Source organism: Raphanus sativus, chromosome 6 (genome assembly GCF_000801105.2).
Source record: "Raphanus sativus cultivar WK10039 chromosome 6, ASM80110v3, whole genome shotgun sequence".
In the NCBI taxonomy this organism is placed as follows: Eukaryota; Viridiplantae; Streptophyta; class Magnoliopsida; order Brassicales; family Brassicaceae; genus Raphanus; species Raphanus sativus.
The window spans coordinates 3369390-3386369 of NC_079516.1; the positions used below are offsets into that span (position 1 = coordinate 3369390).

The window sequence follows — 16980 nt, forward strand, 5'->3', positions numbered from 1 at the left end:
TTCTTCCGCATCAGTAACGTCTCCATCAAGTAAATGTTACCTGAAACACAACAATTCACATTCTGATTAGTTTTGCTTGACTTGGATTCTTCCCAAATTACCAAGTGTACTTTCACAGAGGCGGGCCAAAGCTTCCGAACCCAAGCTGGACGAGACATCTTGAATCTTTGAAGCATTTGAGAGGTTCACACTATCTGCTAATGGAAATTTACAGAGCTCCTCCACTGCGTACAGACCCTGATAAAAATTTGGAACTTCATCCCATCGATCTTTCTTTCTCTGCAAGAAGAACAAAAGCAAAAAGTAATTAACAACTGCTGTGACATGATCTCTATTATATTATATAATATAGCACATGGAATGGAAGTCATGGTAGCTTTCTTCAAAAGGAATGTAAGGAAGGAACCCATTCCAGTTTCATCTGCCTCATTAGAATGACTAGTGGTGGAGCCCCGCGCAAGCGCGGGGATGTTAGAAACACAGATGTTATTATTGAAAATGTCGATGGAAGTGCACAGGAAAAAAAGAGTGAAGAGATGTATAAGAAGGAGAAGAGTTAAAGAGATGTATAAGAAGGAGAAGAAGAAATGGAGAGTGTATTTTTTTCCAAAAAAAAGAAAGAAAGAGTGTAGATTTTGTATAAATATTTAAATGGAGATTTGAGGTTTGAAATTCTTATTACAGGAAATGGAATAAAAGAATGGTTAATCTGAGTGGACGTAAATCTACACATTTCATGTTTAGTAGTGTTATTGTGAGTCATGTTAATGAAATGTTTTAAAGGTAAAGACACGTCACGTTCCTCCCTTTATTACTTGAAATGCTAGTATGAAAATATTTTGCAGAAAATCCAAGTGCAGCCGAAGTTAAAAGTACGGAAGACATGGAGAGATAGTAAACTGAAATAAGTTCCAAGCCAAGTGGGGTGGATGGTTTGATGGCCTTGAAACTATCACTCACGTGGGCGTTTGGTTTTCTCGTTTCCTGCAGATGCTGGAATGATTTTCTTCGTCAACTCCCAATGCTAACTTTGCCCCATCGATCGTTGAGCTGCAGATTATGTTGCTTGTCCAGATTGGATATCCACGACCGTAGCTGTGCTGCTGCCAACCTACGAAACACTGGAACATGTGTGTCAGTTTAAAGCAGTTCAAAGAAAGACGTAAATCACCCAACACCTCTGCATGAGATGCCAAAGAAGAGCTTGTCACTGATGGCAGAGATGGTGAAGGTGCGGTGGTTGGGTGTGAAATTTTAGGAAGTGACACATAGCTGAAAACGTATTCACTTCCAGATAGCTCCTTAAGACATTTTGGTAGCCCCACCCCCCACCGCTACTCATCTGATGTAGTTTTGGTATAGTGGGACATTCAAGACCAGAGAAATAATTTAAGAATCCGTCTAAATGAAATAGTCGAGTTAAAACCTACCTCCTCAAGAGCCAGACTTGCTACCTCTTTCTTGATGAGTTTCGTTATCTCTCTGTCGAAGACTATAAAAGTAACACTGTCCTGATTGTCAACAACAGCTTCAAGACGAAACCTGGTAAGTGAGGACGTTACATGTAAACGTAATTCTAAAAATCTTGTATCACAATAGACTATATTCCATTTCAAACTTGCTACGCAACTCAAGATCACAAAAAAAAAAAAAAAATTAACTCACGGTCGAATTAAGATAACAATTCTGCCTGTGGCTGCAACGTTTTGGAGATCAGACCCCTGCACAGACCGTATCTCACCCACAACGTCTGCGAGAGGAAACAACTTTATCGATACAGTACAATGATGAAACTAAAATCGCAAAGATAGAGGACAGATACCTGGTAACTCTAGATTGGTGTTTGCAAGCACTTGTAGATGGTCAAAACGACGCACCAGAACCTGTTGGACTTGATCACAGGGGCGTCCACTTGGACTCAACAATACATGTTTGAAGGAACCGGATGACGAACTCATGTTCGGTGATCTTATACGTGTGGGGCAACCGTGTTAATTCGAAACGCTCCAATCTGACTATAGCACTGGCTTTCGAAGATGTTTGGTACTTGCTGGCCGGTTTGCGGGAATAAAACGTGAATAACAGAGTCCCTGTAAGGAAAACAAAAGAATATCATTAGTTATTTATGCAAAAAAACTAATGGAAAAACTAAAAAAATGAACAAACGTTTTCCATATCTAATCAAAGAACAGCATGTGCCTTAGTTTGAATATAGTAAAAAAAACTCAAATAGACAAACTAAAAGAAAAACGAAGAAAGAATAATCTGTTTGTAGATTAAATAAAATTAAAATAAATAATCAACAATAGACAAACCAAAAAAAATGAAGAAACGTCTCATATCAGATCAAGAATAACTTGTGTTTAGGTTGAATAACTTTAAATCCAATCAAATAAGTACTAAACAAAACTCACCAGCTCATCGATGAGAAGATTGGTTATCCATCCCCATGAACTATCCATTTTTGTTGATGTTCCGGGAATCCAGTAGCGGATGAGCCGACCAACAATGGACTGACTGGTTCTTCCGAGGCGGAGAGAGTTGAACGTGGCGTAGGCAGCGCGGGGTTAGCGAGTGAGCATCTGGTGAAGCCATTTCGTAAACAGAGAATGAGACTCAAACGATGGGCTGAAAGAAGAAGTAGAAGAAAAGGGCAAAAATGAAAGCTTAACTCGAAGAACTCTATATATATAAGTCTTCAAAAGGCGTTACGGGAGATGGAGGCGTTTCACCATCAGAGGAATTGCGTTGTCATAAAGATCAACTGAAACAAATGACATCGCCCGAAGACGAAACATCTGAAAGAAGACGACCGCGAACATTTCCCTAATCTAAACGAAGAGTCCGATATTCTGGGCCAGATCTATAATAGCCCAATCATTTATTTGTCCATTAAGCCCATTTGTTAAAAAAAGAATGGACCCACATACCTGCTGACGTGGCGCGCTGGAAAGCCCCAACTCCCTCATTATAGTATAGATTCATTCATTGCTCCGTTGGTCGATGGGATTGCTATCTTATCAGAAGGCGGAAAGGGTTATTCAATCTTGCATATATATATATATATATATATATATATATATATATATATATATATGGAATATGTCTGACAAGATATATGAAAACAAAACACATATGTGATTAGTGACAGCAACCAATAACTACAGCAACAACTGTCAGGACATGGACACCATACATATATGATCACGTTCCTCACCAATTGATGTCTAAATAGGAGCAATATCATCAACTCCAAAGCCCAATTCGAACAATTGGGTTACTATTGGGGTATTATTAAAACTTCAAGTGCTGTTTGCATTTGCATGAACTTACGTGGGCTTTCTATCTAATTCAGCTGCTTAAATATATATCCAACGCCCACTAGAAGCGCGTTTATCGGCACGAATCTTTGGTTTAAATAGTAACCATGCGGAATGGCGGAATTCCATTTTAAACGCAACTAGATTTGATCCGCCCTTCAAAGGGCGGGTATAGTTTTTGTTTTAACTTTTTTTTATAAAATTTAATTTATTTTTGTGTTTTTTCAATATTATTATTAGTGTTAAATTAATTTAATTAATATATTTTGGTGACTATATTCAATATATCAAATTGCATAACTATACACTTGTGTCACATGCATTTCAGAAACTATTTTAAAACCTTTTTTTTTGAAAAATTTGACCCGCAATCAATCCAAATAACTATTTAAAACTTTATTCCTAAAGTTTGCAATATACTATATTTACTTAGTAGTTACCTAACATAATTTAGTCAAGAATAATTATACCCCAATCGTCCAAAATAAAAATTTCTTACTTTATTAGACATGATCTATATACTCGAACGGTTCTTAATGTATTGATTCATTTTCTTTGGTCCATAGGTGAAGAGTTGAGTGCACAAAAAATTATATATCTATGGTACTCGGACAGTTGATGATCATATTCTTTTATTATCACAATAACATATACATGCATTTTATCTTACATCAAATAAAATAATATATTTCTTTTTACCAAAAAAAGTATTGGGTCCGATATTAGAGGAAAGCAAAAGGAGAGATTGTAGAATACCAAAGTTACGCTAATAGATAGTTAATATAAGTACAGCAGTTGCATATTAGCAGTTATTTTATATATAGTGTTTTTGTTTTTTTAAGTTAGACTCAACTAATATCAATGGGACATGATCCAAAATTAATAGTATTCTGATTAGATTCTAAGGGCGGGTATATTTATGTTTTAAATTTTTTTTAAACTTTGATTTCATATTTATATTTTTATTTGTAATCATATTTGTAAATAAATCTTAATCAGAATATATTTTATAAAATAATAGTAATTTAAAAATTGACCCCGGCATACACTTGTTTTTTTGTAATCATATGTTTGTACGTCTGTTTCTTTGTAACTTTTTTCTGTATTTTTTTCTTATATGTTAAAGAAATCTAATTTATATGTTTGTGTATAAATTTTTTAAAAATTATAGTAAGAGGTTTTGAGAATTTTATTGAATTTTTGATGTTGCATAACTATACACTTGTGTCATAGCCATTTCACACATTAATTTTGTATTTTATTCCTAAACAAAATTTAAAGAAAATAACAAAGTATAGTATAATTTTGTTTACTAATAAAATTGTAATTAATAGATAAAATTATATTTCACTAAATTTCATGATTTAATTTCATAATAATAATAAAATATATAATGTTATTATTACACATAATAATTCGTCATGCAATTAGAAGTGAGTTTTGTAAAATTTTGACCCAATGTAAGAGGTGGATAATTAATAAATTTATTTGATATAAATTTTAATTTTTTTCTTGTGTATCTACATTTAAATGTTATAAGATATTTGTAAAATTATTGTAAACATAAGTTTCTAATGGAAATAATTTTGATTACTGATGATATGCACTCTATTTGATAGAAATTTAAAATATGTAATCAAATATGAACAAACTAAAGCTACGTTTTTCTTGCATTTATTAACATTTTGAGTTATTAACGTAATTAGTAAAAAAATATTTGTATCCACAAAATGGTTCGAAATTGACCCGAAAATCAAGATTGTGGATCTAAGTAGTCATGTCTTATATTTTCGAATGAGTTATAAAGTGCTATATCCGAAAAACTAATATCAAATCAGACCCGCATCAAAAACCGAATAAGTATACAAACATATAAATTTATATTAGTTATAAGTATACTTATAATAATATTAATATTGAAATTAAAATTACAAAAATCAAATATATTAGTTATTTGGGTCTCTGAAATATTCTTAAAATCATTAAGTATTTAAAATCAGTGCATAGCTATTCTATTAAAACAACAACATAACGTACTGATTTATGTGTAGTCCAACTATTTTAATACATTATTAAAGCTCTTTATTAATCATTAAAAATAAATTATACAAAGAAAATACAAATATGATTAAAAACACAAATATAAAATTAAATTTCTAAAAAAAAAGATAGAACAAAAAATATATTCATCCTTTTTAAAGACGGATCAGTAACCATTTTAAATATATATATCAAACATATTTGATCTAGACAAGTTTATTAAAACCCATTAAGAAATTAAATAATACTGGACTTTTTTAATTGAACATATGGATAAACTATAAGGAACGTATCATATATAGTCACATTCTTTGTAAAGTATATTACACGTTGTAATTGTAGTTTAACATTTTGTTTTTGGCGAAATATGTTACAGTTTATAGTCCAACATGTCTTATATTTTTTACATGGTCAAATGTATTATATAAACGTGGATTTTGATTAGTTAAGATAGGAGTAGTGGATCCTACAATATAGGAATAAAAGTAAAAGTTATGGTTGGTTTAAATAATACGGATATAACATCTATTAATTAGATACAGTTATATAAAAATCAGTTTTTTTTTTAAATTGGACATAACCCCATATCAATTGGACATGTTAAAGAATTAATAGTATTGATATTTTACCAATCATGATAATATTGCGGAGTGAAGAAAAAAATCCAAAACGCATTTGCAGAAACAAATATGAAAAAAATCTTTAAATGAAAAGTGAGTTTTAGTTGATTATTGACTAAATCAACACTTTTATATTGTTAAATTATTTGATAATATCATTTTAAAAATTTTTAAATAAATAGCAATAAATTTTGTAATGATAAATAAAGTATGTTGTAAATAAAAATATGCTATAAGGATGTCAATTTATTATTAGAATGTATTAAAAATAAACTAAATATTTGTAATACAAAAGAAAGTGTTTTTAAATAGATTTTAGGTATTTTTTTGAAAAACTACTAATTATTTTAAATTATTGATATTTATTTTTCATTTAATAAATTATTTTAATTAATCTAGTATATATTCTGTTATTCCATAAATTTTTAAATTTTCTTGCAGCTTAATTAATTTTTTTAGTATTTAATCATTTTTTTATGCTTATGCGATTAAGCTATGTTTACCCCTCGGAACTCTAGTGCCGAGACAGCCTATGCCCCAGATGAAACAATGACGCGTGACTCATTTAAGACACTGAGGCACCGACACAAATTTCTTTGTTTTTCGTGGGAGTATTGATCGTTAGTGTTCCTTTTTCTACCAACATTATTTCCCTTTTTCATTTTTTTAACTGGTCAAACACAAACGCTAAGATTTTTTTTTTGGTAAACAACAAACGCTAAGATTACGGCTTGCATTTATTTAATTTTCTTAGTTTTTGGTGCGGTGATCATAAAGTTTTGGAATCAACACTTAAATGCATTCAAGTAACTTCTAACTAATTTACAATTTGTCAAAAAAAAAAACTAATTTACAAATAAAATGTTTGCAGGCTTTTATGGGGTCTTGGTGCCAATGTGAGTTTTTCTTTCCCTAAAGAAACCATTGTGTATTCTTATATTCTCATGAATGACTTAAAGTGCATACACATTTTCGAGTTGATAGTTGAGGATTATTTAGAAAAATCAGTCTACAATTACATGCATAGAGAAATGTAAAAGTTTTGTAGATTTTTGAGATAAAAGTAAATATTTTTGTCAAAAAGTAAAATTTTATTTTTGAAACACTGATAACTGATTAAAGAGAAAAAGGTTTTAGTGTAACATTAAGGTCCAACACTGAAGAATTTGTTACAAATAAAAGTCTCTGCAAATATATATGTAGGCCCATTAAAATTTTAGAAAAATGAAAGAAGCTTAGAAAGAAAAAACGAAGAGATAATACTCGACTTAATATCTGATAGCACTCCAAAAAGTTCTATAGATCGTTGATTTGTGGTGATGGTTTGGATGAACCTTTTTGTGTAATCTGATCGAAGCACGATAAATGTTAATCTTGAGCGAGACGGCATGATCGAATCGCTAGCGATTCCATCATGAGCGGAGAAGAGATGTCATATTGATAGAGGCATCCTCTGTTGAGTTCCCTGCCTGATCGATCTGTAAAGATCCATGCCGGTCCTGTGTCTTTGGTGTCTTTGTTCCACGCCGTGTCAGTGTTGCAGACGAATAACCAGGGCCGACCCTGTGCTAAAGCTCGTAAAGCTTGGGATTTAGGGGCCAGAATTTATATATATATATATATGTGTTAAAAGGCGCCAAATTGTGTTTAACTCTCATTAGCCCAGTGGCTTTGTCATTTTTTATTTATGACGCAGATGCAGGTTCGAATCCTTGGTATTCCTTTTTCGTTTTTTATTTTATACTAGAGGGTTTACCCGCGCTACGCGCGTTTGTTCATTTATATTTTTTATAATTTTAATGTTCAATAAATCTATGAAATAATACGATATAAAATTTAGAAAATTGTTTCAAATGCATTTTTACATTTGCAATACACTTTTTATAATGTAAATAATAGTAAACTATGAATTTAAGAGAAATTATTGAGCTTATTGGATTTTTCTAAATTTAAATTTTTATTATTAAAATTTAAAAATTTTTTTAGTATATTTGAAAACTCCAAAACATAATTAATACTTGAGAAATCAATAAACACTATATTTTTTTTTAAAACTTCATTAGTTCCGAGTTGAGCTATATAAATATGACAAATTCGATAAGATGACCTTACCTAAATATATGTTCATATTATAAATATAAATTAAAAATAATGTATAAATATTATATAATTATTATCAATAAATTGTATACTTTTATATCACAGTAAATTTTATATTTAGTTTTTCTTAATATTTATAAATATTTAGATGTTATTATTTTTCATTTTACACTTAAAAATACATTACATTTATTGTATACCCATATAATCGAATAATAATAATAAATATAACTTGTTGTATCTATAAAATTTAATCAATACATATACCGTGAAATCAAATGTTCTTCATATTTTTACTTAAAACATACAGTAAAATATATAAATTTAAAAAGGACATTTTTTGGTAAATTAATAAAATTTTGAAAACCCCTACCATTATTTAGTTATAGAATTTTTTACTGTTTTTTTGAAATGGAGGGAGTTTAAATTAAACTTCAAGGTTTAAAATAAATAATTTTTTTGTTTATATTATATCATTTACCTTGCTTTGATATAATATTTGGAATAATACTTATGCTATAACACTATAAATAAACTATGGACAAATCTCCGGTGTATTGATAGACTGGAGATAACAATTTTTAAAAAATTGTAATGCAATTTACTGAGCGTAATCAAAAGCCATTAACATGTTTTCATATTTTTACAATCTTTCAGACTTAATTTGGTCCGGGAGCTGTACTACTAATGAAATAGAAAGCAACATATTATCATATATAGGAAGAAGTGAAGATCTCGTAATGCTTTAATCATTCTCAACAGCTTAATACTGTAACTACCTAACTATAAGAGAGACTCAGAAAATTGTAATTCAGTAGGGAAATTGATGTGTGCTTCTCTTAACCCCAAGTATGGATCCGCCTTCAGAAGCTGTCCCCTCTCTCAAGCTGTAGAGATTCATTGCTTAAATCATTATGAAAAGACTAACAAAAATGTCCAGTTCATAAAACACACAACAAAGCCAATAACACACAAAGAAACAAATTCTTGTCTGCTGTAGTGGTATTCTTCTGTGCATTTCTTTATTCTTCAAGCATCAGGATCAGATAACTTCATTCCAATAAGCCCATGCGCATGCTGTCGGATTTAAATTCTCTTAATCAAAGAATGCGAGAAGTTAATGTCTGAGCATACCAATGGAAGGAACCGGCATAAGTCTCTTCAGCCCTGTTCACTTTCCTGTCATATCAATCTTCCAATGCCCCGTTAAATCCTTCTGCACAACTACATCATCGTCCAAGAAAAATATCTAATGCAGCTTCAGCTACATATCAGGTAAATAGAATGTCAAGTGCTTCTATAGGAAAATATTTTGGATTCCTAAAATTCATATTCAGGGTATCCTTCGTCGCATTCTCGAGATTGTTCTCAAGAAAGAAAATATGAAGATTAGGAGACTCCAGTGGCTTCACATAGGCACACACGAAGAGTTCAAAAACATATAGTCCTCCAAAGCCTACACTTCTACAAGAGATCCATTTCAATCCCTCAGCTTCAACATGACCTGCATCGCCCCAAGATTAGTGACTACGTGAAGACATGTTTCCATGGCTTGCATTCTTCACAGCAGATTTCACCACCACTGGCGCTGCAATCACATTTTCAGGAAAGATGGCTAATTGAAAGATTCCGATCCTCAAGTTCCAGTGGTCTAGCCCATTCCCTCTTCCATAAACCTCATCGCAATGCAACCCCTTTGGTCGAACTTGCCGCGATAACTCGAGAACGTGCCTTGCTTCTTAGCAATTGGTTAAATGTTCACTAACCGTGTAAAAACGTGTCTTCCGCTTCTATATCTTCAGTTGATTATCAAACGACGTTTGGCTTCAGCAATCACTTGCCAGTCATTTTGATATGTTCTATGATACCATAACGCATCCATGTTGTTGATATCGCTATTATTGCCCCAAGTCCTCTCTTTCTAAATCTGTTCAAATTCTGAAAAACGTTAGCTTTGTCTCAGAGAGAGACACAACCACACAAAAAATCTTGAAAACAGTTATAATAGGAATCACTACGACAGCAACAAAACAACTCAAACATATATTCCATTTGTATATATTCCATTTGTATGTGAGCCCAAGCTAAGCTCACTATAATGTTATAAGTCCATACTGAAAACTCACTGAAAGTGACTTTAAGTGGCAGGATCAGGTCTAAATTTTAGTGGGCTGTATAAATCTTATCGTGCTTTCTCTTGCTCGATTGTCAAATAGATATTTTTCGATGGCTTCTTATGAACAGGTCATAATTTTAGAAGGTGTCTCTGAGATAGCTTCTAGTAAACAGCCGTAGACCTTCCACTTGCCCTTTAGAAGTGTTAAACAACAGTGGATCTGTTACTAATTAAGAAAGGTTCTAATAACTGAAATACAGTCATTGATCTCTTTGTTATCGTCAGCTAAGTGACCCAACAAAGAAAGAAACACATTTTTAAAAAGCAAACACATTTTCAGAGAAATTGGATTGAAGGAGATACGGACCAGAGGAGGAAGAGAATCCAAGACGAACTTCCAAGCAGCGTTATTGAATCTTCCTGGGTGACAAATTAATCCACATAGACCGAAACCCTACACACGATGAGTAACAAAACTTGTCTAGGAACTGAAATCTCTATATAAAGGAGTGAAGAACATAATTGACTAATCAAAGTTGGGTCGTAACGGCGAATTACAGAGAGCCAAAACGGTGACGACCAAGTAGAAGTAGAAGACGATTAACCATCAATGGATTAGAGATGGGCCATTTAGAGATGTATTGACAGCCCATAAGAATGGCCCCGATTTAAGCTGTGTAATGTGAAGCCAATTTCACGTGGCACAACAACACTCTATTATTGGATGATTTTTTTAAGTGACGTCGACAGCCTAAACATTGAGGATATTCCCCTTTTATTATTGTTAGATTTTTGGTAACAAGAAAAGAGTCTGATCGATTTGGATTCTTTATTGACTATTGTTGCTTCTGTTTTTATATTTCTTTATCAAATTGCAGTCTTTATTTAAAATTGGCATAGTCATATAAAATAAAACCAAATTAACTAGTTTCCTTTTCAATATCAATTCTATTTACCACATTCAATTCTTCTTTATTTTTGTTTCATTCTTCATGATTACAAACTAGTAAACATTTTTGAATCACTATTTTTATCAATATGGTAGATCAATATATTACAGTTCTTGATGAAATTTCAGTATAATAAGAACATTTAAAGATTTTGTTTGCTTAAAGGGTTAAAGTAAAAAAATGTTATTGATAGGGTCATAATTTCTTGGGTGTGCTTTAGGAGCCTTAGCACTCCAGACCAGCACTGCGAATAACCAACGGTGATGAGATCTGGGTCGGGAGTTGCGGAGGTGGACTAATCGATGGTTGTCCGAGTGGGATCTGCGCATGTTCCCATTCCTTCAGTAGGGCGATTGCTCTTGAAATTATGTCTTTTGGTGGGCTCTGCCTGTTCTCAAAGATAAACTGATTTCGATTAATCCAAAGTCCCAAACAAATCCATGGAAGAAGATTGGCATCAGTTCCGATCGGTGGGGGGGTTTATCTTTGACTGCGATAATTGTAGGGAGCTTCTCCTTTTAAGCAAACCATAGTAAGTACGTATATATGCATGCGTACTTGTCAGATTTGTCAAAAAAAAAAAGAAGTAAAGATATGTTGGTGTTTCATAAAACATAGACACCAACATAATATACGCAATATGCATTATATATATTTTTGATATTACAAAAAAAAAATTTTGATATTACGGAGCATACATAATAACTCATCACTATGAAATTTCTATCTATAATACTACGTGCACCAGGAGGTAAAAGTGGATTAAAGGATACGTGTCTCCTAAAACAAGTATTTATTGAATTAAATGTTGATCTGCGATACAAGTTCGATGGTAAATTTAAGAGTGATTTACGCTAATGGGATTGCATGACGCGTTACGACCAATTGTTGGATTAAATTTGTTGGATTAAATATAAAAGTGACAGAGTTTACAATTGTTAAACCGAAGCCTACAATTGAGACAAAATATATTTGAAGCAAACATATGAAGTAAAGATAAAGAAAATCTTACTGAAAATTAAGAAGTTGATTTTCGTTATGAAAAATTTAATTGAGAGAACATATATTTTCGTTATTTTATAAAATAAATTTTGATTAAAATTTATACACAAATTATGATGATTATGAAAAAAAAATCTAGTTTGTTAATAAACGTGAATAAAACAATTTTACTTTCATTAACAAATTTAACGGGCCTATAATATTGAAGAAAGCTAGGGGTAGGGCACAATAGTAGATGGGAGACGCGACAATATTATTGTCGGAGAGAGTGTGAGAAGCGAAACCTAAATTTCTCGGATCATGTCGCCGAAAATGAGATCGATCTTTGCTCAGGTGCCGATCGTGGTATCATCTTTGTTCTCTGTTGGATTGACTTATCTCTTTTAATTTTTTTTTGTTTGTTCGGTTGGGTCTCGACAGGTGTATCAAAAATCGGTATCGATGGGGCGTAGCCGCAACTTCTGTTCATCACCAACCAACTTCGAAGGTAAAGTTGTGTGATTCTTTATCAGATGTCGAGACCGAATGTGATTTTCTTCAATAATTTGTGATTGTAGTGTCGAAGAAGAGAGCTATAGCGAATTTTCTTGTAACTCGAACCGTAGGATTTGCTTCCGGATTTCTCACTGGTACGTGTAGAGAGGGAGAGTGACAGAGATTTTTATTCTTTTTAATCAGCTTTTAATACCCTCTCTTTATTTTTTTGTTTGGGTGTGATTTGTATCAAGGCCATTATCTATTTGGTGATCTAGATAAGATCCTTGAGGAGCGACTGGAAGAGGTATAAAATGAAATCAAAGTAGCACTTGATGTGACCATAATTGCTATTATCTAATCTTCATTATCTCTTCTCTATGTTGACAGCAACTGAGAGAGGCTGATGAATCCTTGAAGAGAAGGGAAGAGATATTGGCCTTGGTTCCAAAATCCTTCAAGTAGCTGTGGTCAGCCAATTAATTGGCTTTTTTTGCTATGTATAATGTGTGGTCGTATGGTATGAAAACTATGTGTCTGTGGTTTTGTTTAAAACTTAAACACTCGTCTCTGAGATTGATTTCTTTTCGTTCTGTCAGAATATTATAATTTCTTGTGTGTTTTCTGGGACCAAAGAGTATGTTATTGGGAATGTTTTAAGGTGAGAATGTTTTCCCAACACTAATTTCACATTTCTCTCTCTGTCTTGAAACGATTGCAAATGCAACTGTCGTACATTTCTTTACTTTGTAGTGTCTTTCTGTAAAAAAAAAAACTAGTCCAATTTTTGTTAATAATGTTTGACATGAAGGCCCTAGTTCCCTTACATGCCCTATGCATTCGCAGGTTGATTCGATTTGTCCTAGGCTGACGATTTCAGTTGTACCTTGAACTGATTATTCCACTGTATCAAGTTAATAAAAATCTATATGCTGTTACATTTGAAAGTGAACAGACCAAAAATTCTCTGACTTTCTAAATTTCATTTGATTTCATGGAGATGGCTACTTAGAAGCAGATATCTTTGTGACACGGCTGCTAGAGCTGATGGTTCTACTTGGGGCCGGGGCATTCTATCTGCTCGGTATCAAGATTGACTTCAAGACCCCATCAGTTGGGCAACGACACTCAAAATTCGATCTCCATTGTTCCTCAGGTTATCTCCCAGGCCAGCAATTATCATCAGCTCTTTGGACTCCGACCGACAACCTATGTATGTGTCTCTTTTGACTTTGAGCGCGTGGGCCTATAATATTGAAGAAAGCTAAGGCTAGGGCCCAATCGTAGATTAAAAGATAAAAAAGAATCCCAAGGCGCTTGACCTGGTAAGACGGTGTGAGAAGCGAACCCTAAATTTCCCACGTCATGTCGCCGAAAATGAGATCATGCTATTATCTTCGTTGTTTTCTATATTTGGGCTTTCTCTAATATTGTCTCAACAGGTTCATCGGAAATCGGTATCGATGGTGGGGTCTCCCCGGGATTTCTCTTCATCCGCAGGTGACAGTGTTGTCTGATTCTATCCTCGGATCGTTATGTTTTTGATCTACTTTTGATTTTTTTTGTTTTCCGATTGCAGCTTCTTCAAAGTCGAACGTTGCTGGTTTTGAGATGGCGAATAAGTTTAGCATTGCCACTTCGATAAAGCTTGGATTATGTGCTTGGGCATCTTTAGGTAATGTACCGATAATTTATAGATAGAGAAGAAGAAAAAATGCACATTTGTAATTGTAATTGCTGCTTCTTCTTATTTCGTACCTCAGGGGTGTACAAGGGTTATAAATACTTCTATCCCAAGTTGCTGATAGCTAGGGAAGAACATAAACTCCGCTTACAACGTCACGAGGAACTGGTATGATTACATGTGTGTGTGCTTTTGAAATATCAAAAATCTGATGGAGAATTAACATCTTTTGCTTTTATTTTACTCTTTCAGTTAGCGAAGGTGCAGATGAATCTCCGTAAATGAACTCTGAAGCAACGTTACATGGAAACGGAAGCGGGTACGTGGAAGCGGAAGCGTATGGAAGCGCGGAAGCGAAATTTTTTAAAAATTTAGGAAGCGGGTACGCGTTGGAAGCGTATATCTATATATATATATATAAAAGAAAATTTAATATAATTTAGGACTAAAAATTATATGATTTAAACTTAAAATAAAACATTTATTAATATATAATAATTTTGAAATGATTTTATATTAAAACTATAAAAATACACATAAATTAAGTTTAAAAAAATTATGATAATAATTATTTTTAAAACTTCATAAATTTATTGACATAATATATTTAAATATGTGATATATCTTTAATAAAAGCTACAATACATAAAGATAATTTATAGTATTAATTTTCATATTTGTATATTTCTATTCTCTTTAATTCATTACTATTAAAATTTGGATTTTATATCAACTAAAATCTATGTTTTTATATTTTTATGAATTATGACAATGGGTCTTAAAATAAAACGGAAGCGTGATTCCAAAACAGAATCGTAAGCTTCCAACGTGTTTTTAAAGAGAACATTTTGGAAACGTTTTGGAAGCGAGATTCCGTAAGCTTCCATAAGATTCCGATTCCGATTCCGATTCCGAAGCGGGAAGCGGACATCCGATAAAGCTTCCGTGCTACCTAGCTCTGAAGAAATGTTTTATGCTCTGGACAACAACCAAAATAAGCTTGCATTGTCTTAGTCGTTTGTTTTCTGTAATTTGCACCTCCTGTTTGTCTCTTCATCTCTTGAAGAGGGATCCCTAATGTTTTCTTCTTGTTCATTTAAGTGTTAAAGTGGTGGCTGTCCTAAACCAATTGATTCAGCAGTTATCTGTGGCCTTTTATCTTTTTCTTATCCCGGTTTACTCTTGTTTGGGGTTTTCTCCTTTTTACTTCATAAATCAATGTTTAAGAGAATTATATAATGAATGTTTGCAAACCTCTACATATAATTTAACCTCATAGTTAACCTTAACTATTTTCATCAAACCTCTACATTCAAGTAATGTTCCCCGCCTACCTAATGTGTTAAACGGCCAATATTTTCTTCCCTCTTTGCACTGTTAACCATGGTTTAAACAATATATCTTTTATAAATCCCCAAATCCAAAAGTCCTAAACCAACTTCTACTACTCATGAAAAGAAAATGATTTTGGAAAGATGTACACTGTGAGAGAAGACAATGGACCTGAAGCTCAAACGCAAGGAATGATGGGTGAAAAGTATAAATATATCAAAAGTTTGGAGGATTGTTAATCAGAAAAAGAAAGTTCTCTCTTCTCTTTCTTCCCTATCTCTTTTAGTCTCGCCGTCACTTCTGTGAAACCTGTTTCGGTGACCGGCGGAGCCTTTCATCCGTCGGTCGCCACCCCCATCGTTCCTCCTTGTTCTGCCTCTTCCCCTGTTAAGCTGTGACTCTCTACCTCCTCCTTGCTTCATCATCTCTGTTTTTCGTTTGGATTGCGGCCGGATCCAACGAACCAAATCGGGTTTCTAGGTGTGTATCTAGCTTCCCTGGAGTGATGGCGAGGTCGTGGAAGGTCAGATCTTTGCAGGAGGCGCCGTCATGATTGTAGATCTAGGGTTTGTCTTTAGCCGGATCTGGGTCAGATCTGCTTCGGAGGGTCCGCCGGAGTAGCAGAGCGTCGCTGCCTCCGCTCCTCCGGTCAGTTCACTGCCTCCACTGACTTCTCTTGTCTCTTCCGCCGGCTGCTCTTGTAAGAACTTCCCCGTCTAGTACCTTTGGTTTATGATGAAAAGGCGATGTAGAGGCTTTCGCTGGGGACTTCTTCCCGTTCTGATTTCACAGCAGTCACCATGGCGTTTTCTTTGGCTTCGGTTCTGTCGTTGGTTCGAGATGGCTCAGGGTTCGTGCCGTTCCTCTGCTCTGTCTCTGCTATTACTGACGGGTCATTCCTCTGTTTTCGCTTGTTGATGGGAGATTCATGCTCCTTCGTCCTTCAAAGCTTCAGAAAGAAGATGTCTGTCGTTTCCTGCCGTTTTCGATGCTCTGTTGCCGGAATCTTTTAGTGCTCTGTTCGTGGGTTGGGACCGGAGTTGAGCCGATAAAACCTCCGCTTCCAACTGCCAGTACATCACCGGTGTCTCAACTGCTGGTTACTCTGCGTCGGTCCGGATTCTCAGGGAGTTGCTTATCGTTTTCTGGAGTATAGCAGCGTCTGGAGTGGGCTACTTTGGGTGTGATGGCCGGACCAGGGATTGCCGCCCCTGCTTCGCCTGTCTCAGCCTTTATGGAGTCACCTTAGGGACGATCCGCGGCACCTCGGATTGTTCTCCGGTTGCTTTCTCCTATGATTATTGTTCTTGTTGCAGGCTCCGGTGTCAAGGTAAAGCAATGA

General features: G+C 34.0%; 1 protein-coding gene and 2 long non-coding RNA genes across 4 annotated transcripts; 1 reads left to right on the forward strand and 2 right to left on the reverse strand.

The window, feature by feature from the left end:
* Positions 1–714: 714 nt before the first annotated feature.
* LOC108831245 (uncharacterized) lies at positions 715–2084 on the reverse strand. Its single transcript, XR_008936028.1, has 3 exons — positions 1823–2084; positions 1431–1750; positions 715–1342 (listed from the first exon to the last, which is right to left on the reverse strand). It is a non-coding gene; the product is annotated as an uncharacterized LOC108831245 (long non-coding RNA).
* A 6684-nt stretch (positions 2085–8768) lies between these two features.
* LOC108831240 (uncharacterized) lies at positions 8769–10748 on the reverse strand. Its single transcript, XR_001946318.2, has 2 exons — positions 10564–10748; positions 8769–10007 (listed from the first exon to the last, which is right to left on the reverse strand). It is a non-coding gene; the product is annotated as an uncharacterized LOC108831240 (long non-coding RNA).
* Positions 10749–12348: 1600 nt separating this feature from the next.
* LOC108831246 (uncharacterized) lies at positions 12349–15491 on the forward strand. Of its 2 annotated transcripts, XM_018604806.2 has the most exons (6): positions 12400–12481; positions 14065–14122; positions 14202–14297; positions 14386–14474; positions 14559–14592; positions 15263–15491. In XM_018604806.2, exons 1-5 carry the CDS (start codon positions 12449–12451, stop codon positions 14589–14591), a joined length of 309 nt encoding a protein of 102 aa, XP_018460308.1. In that variant the 5' UTR covers positions 12400–12448; the 3' UTR covers position 14592; positions 15263–15491. The 2 variants fall into 2 exon arrangements, with proteins under 2 accessions (XP_018460309.1, XP_018460308.1); XM_018604807.2 differs by lacking the exons at positions 14065–14122; positions 14202–14297; positions 14386–14474; positions 14559–14592; positions 15263–15491 and adding exons at positions 12569–12635; positions 12706–12777; positions 12877–12929; positions 13013–13290 and having other exon boundaries at positions 12349–12481.
* Positions 15492–16980: the final 1489 nt, after the last annotated feature.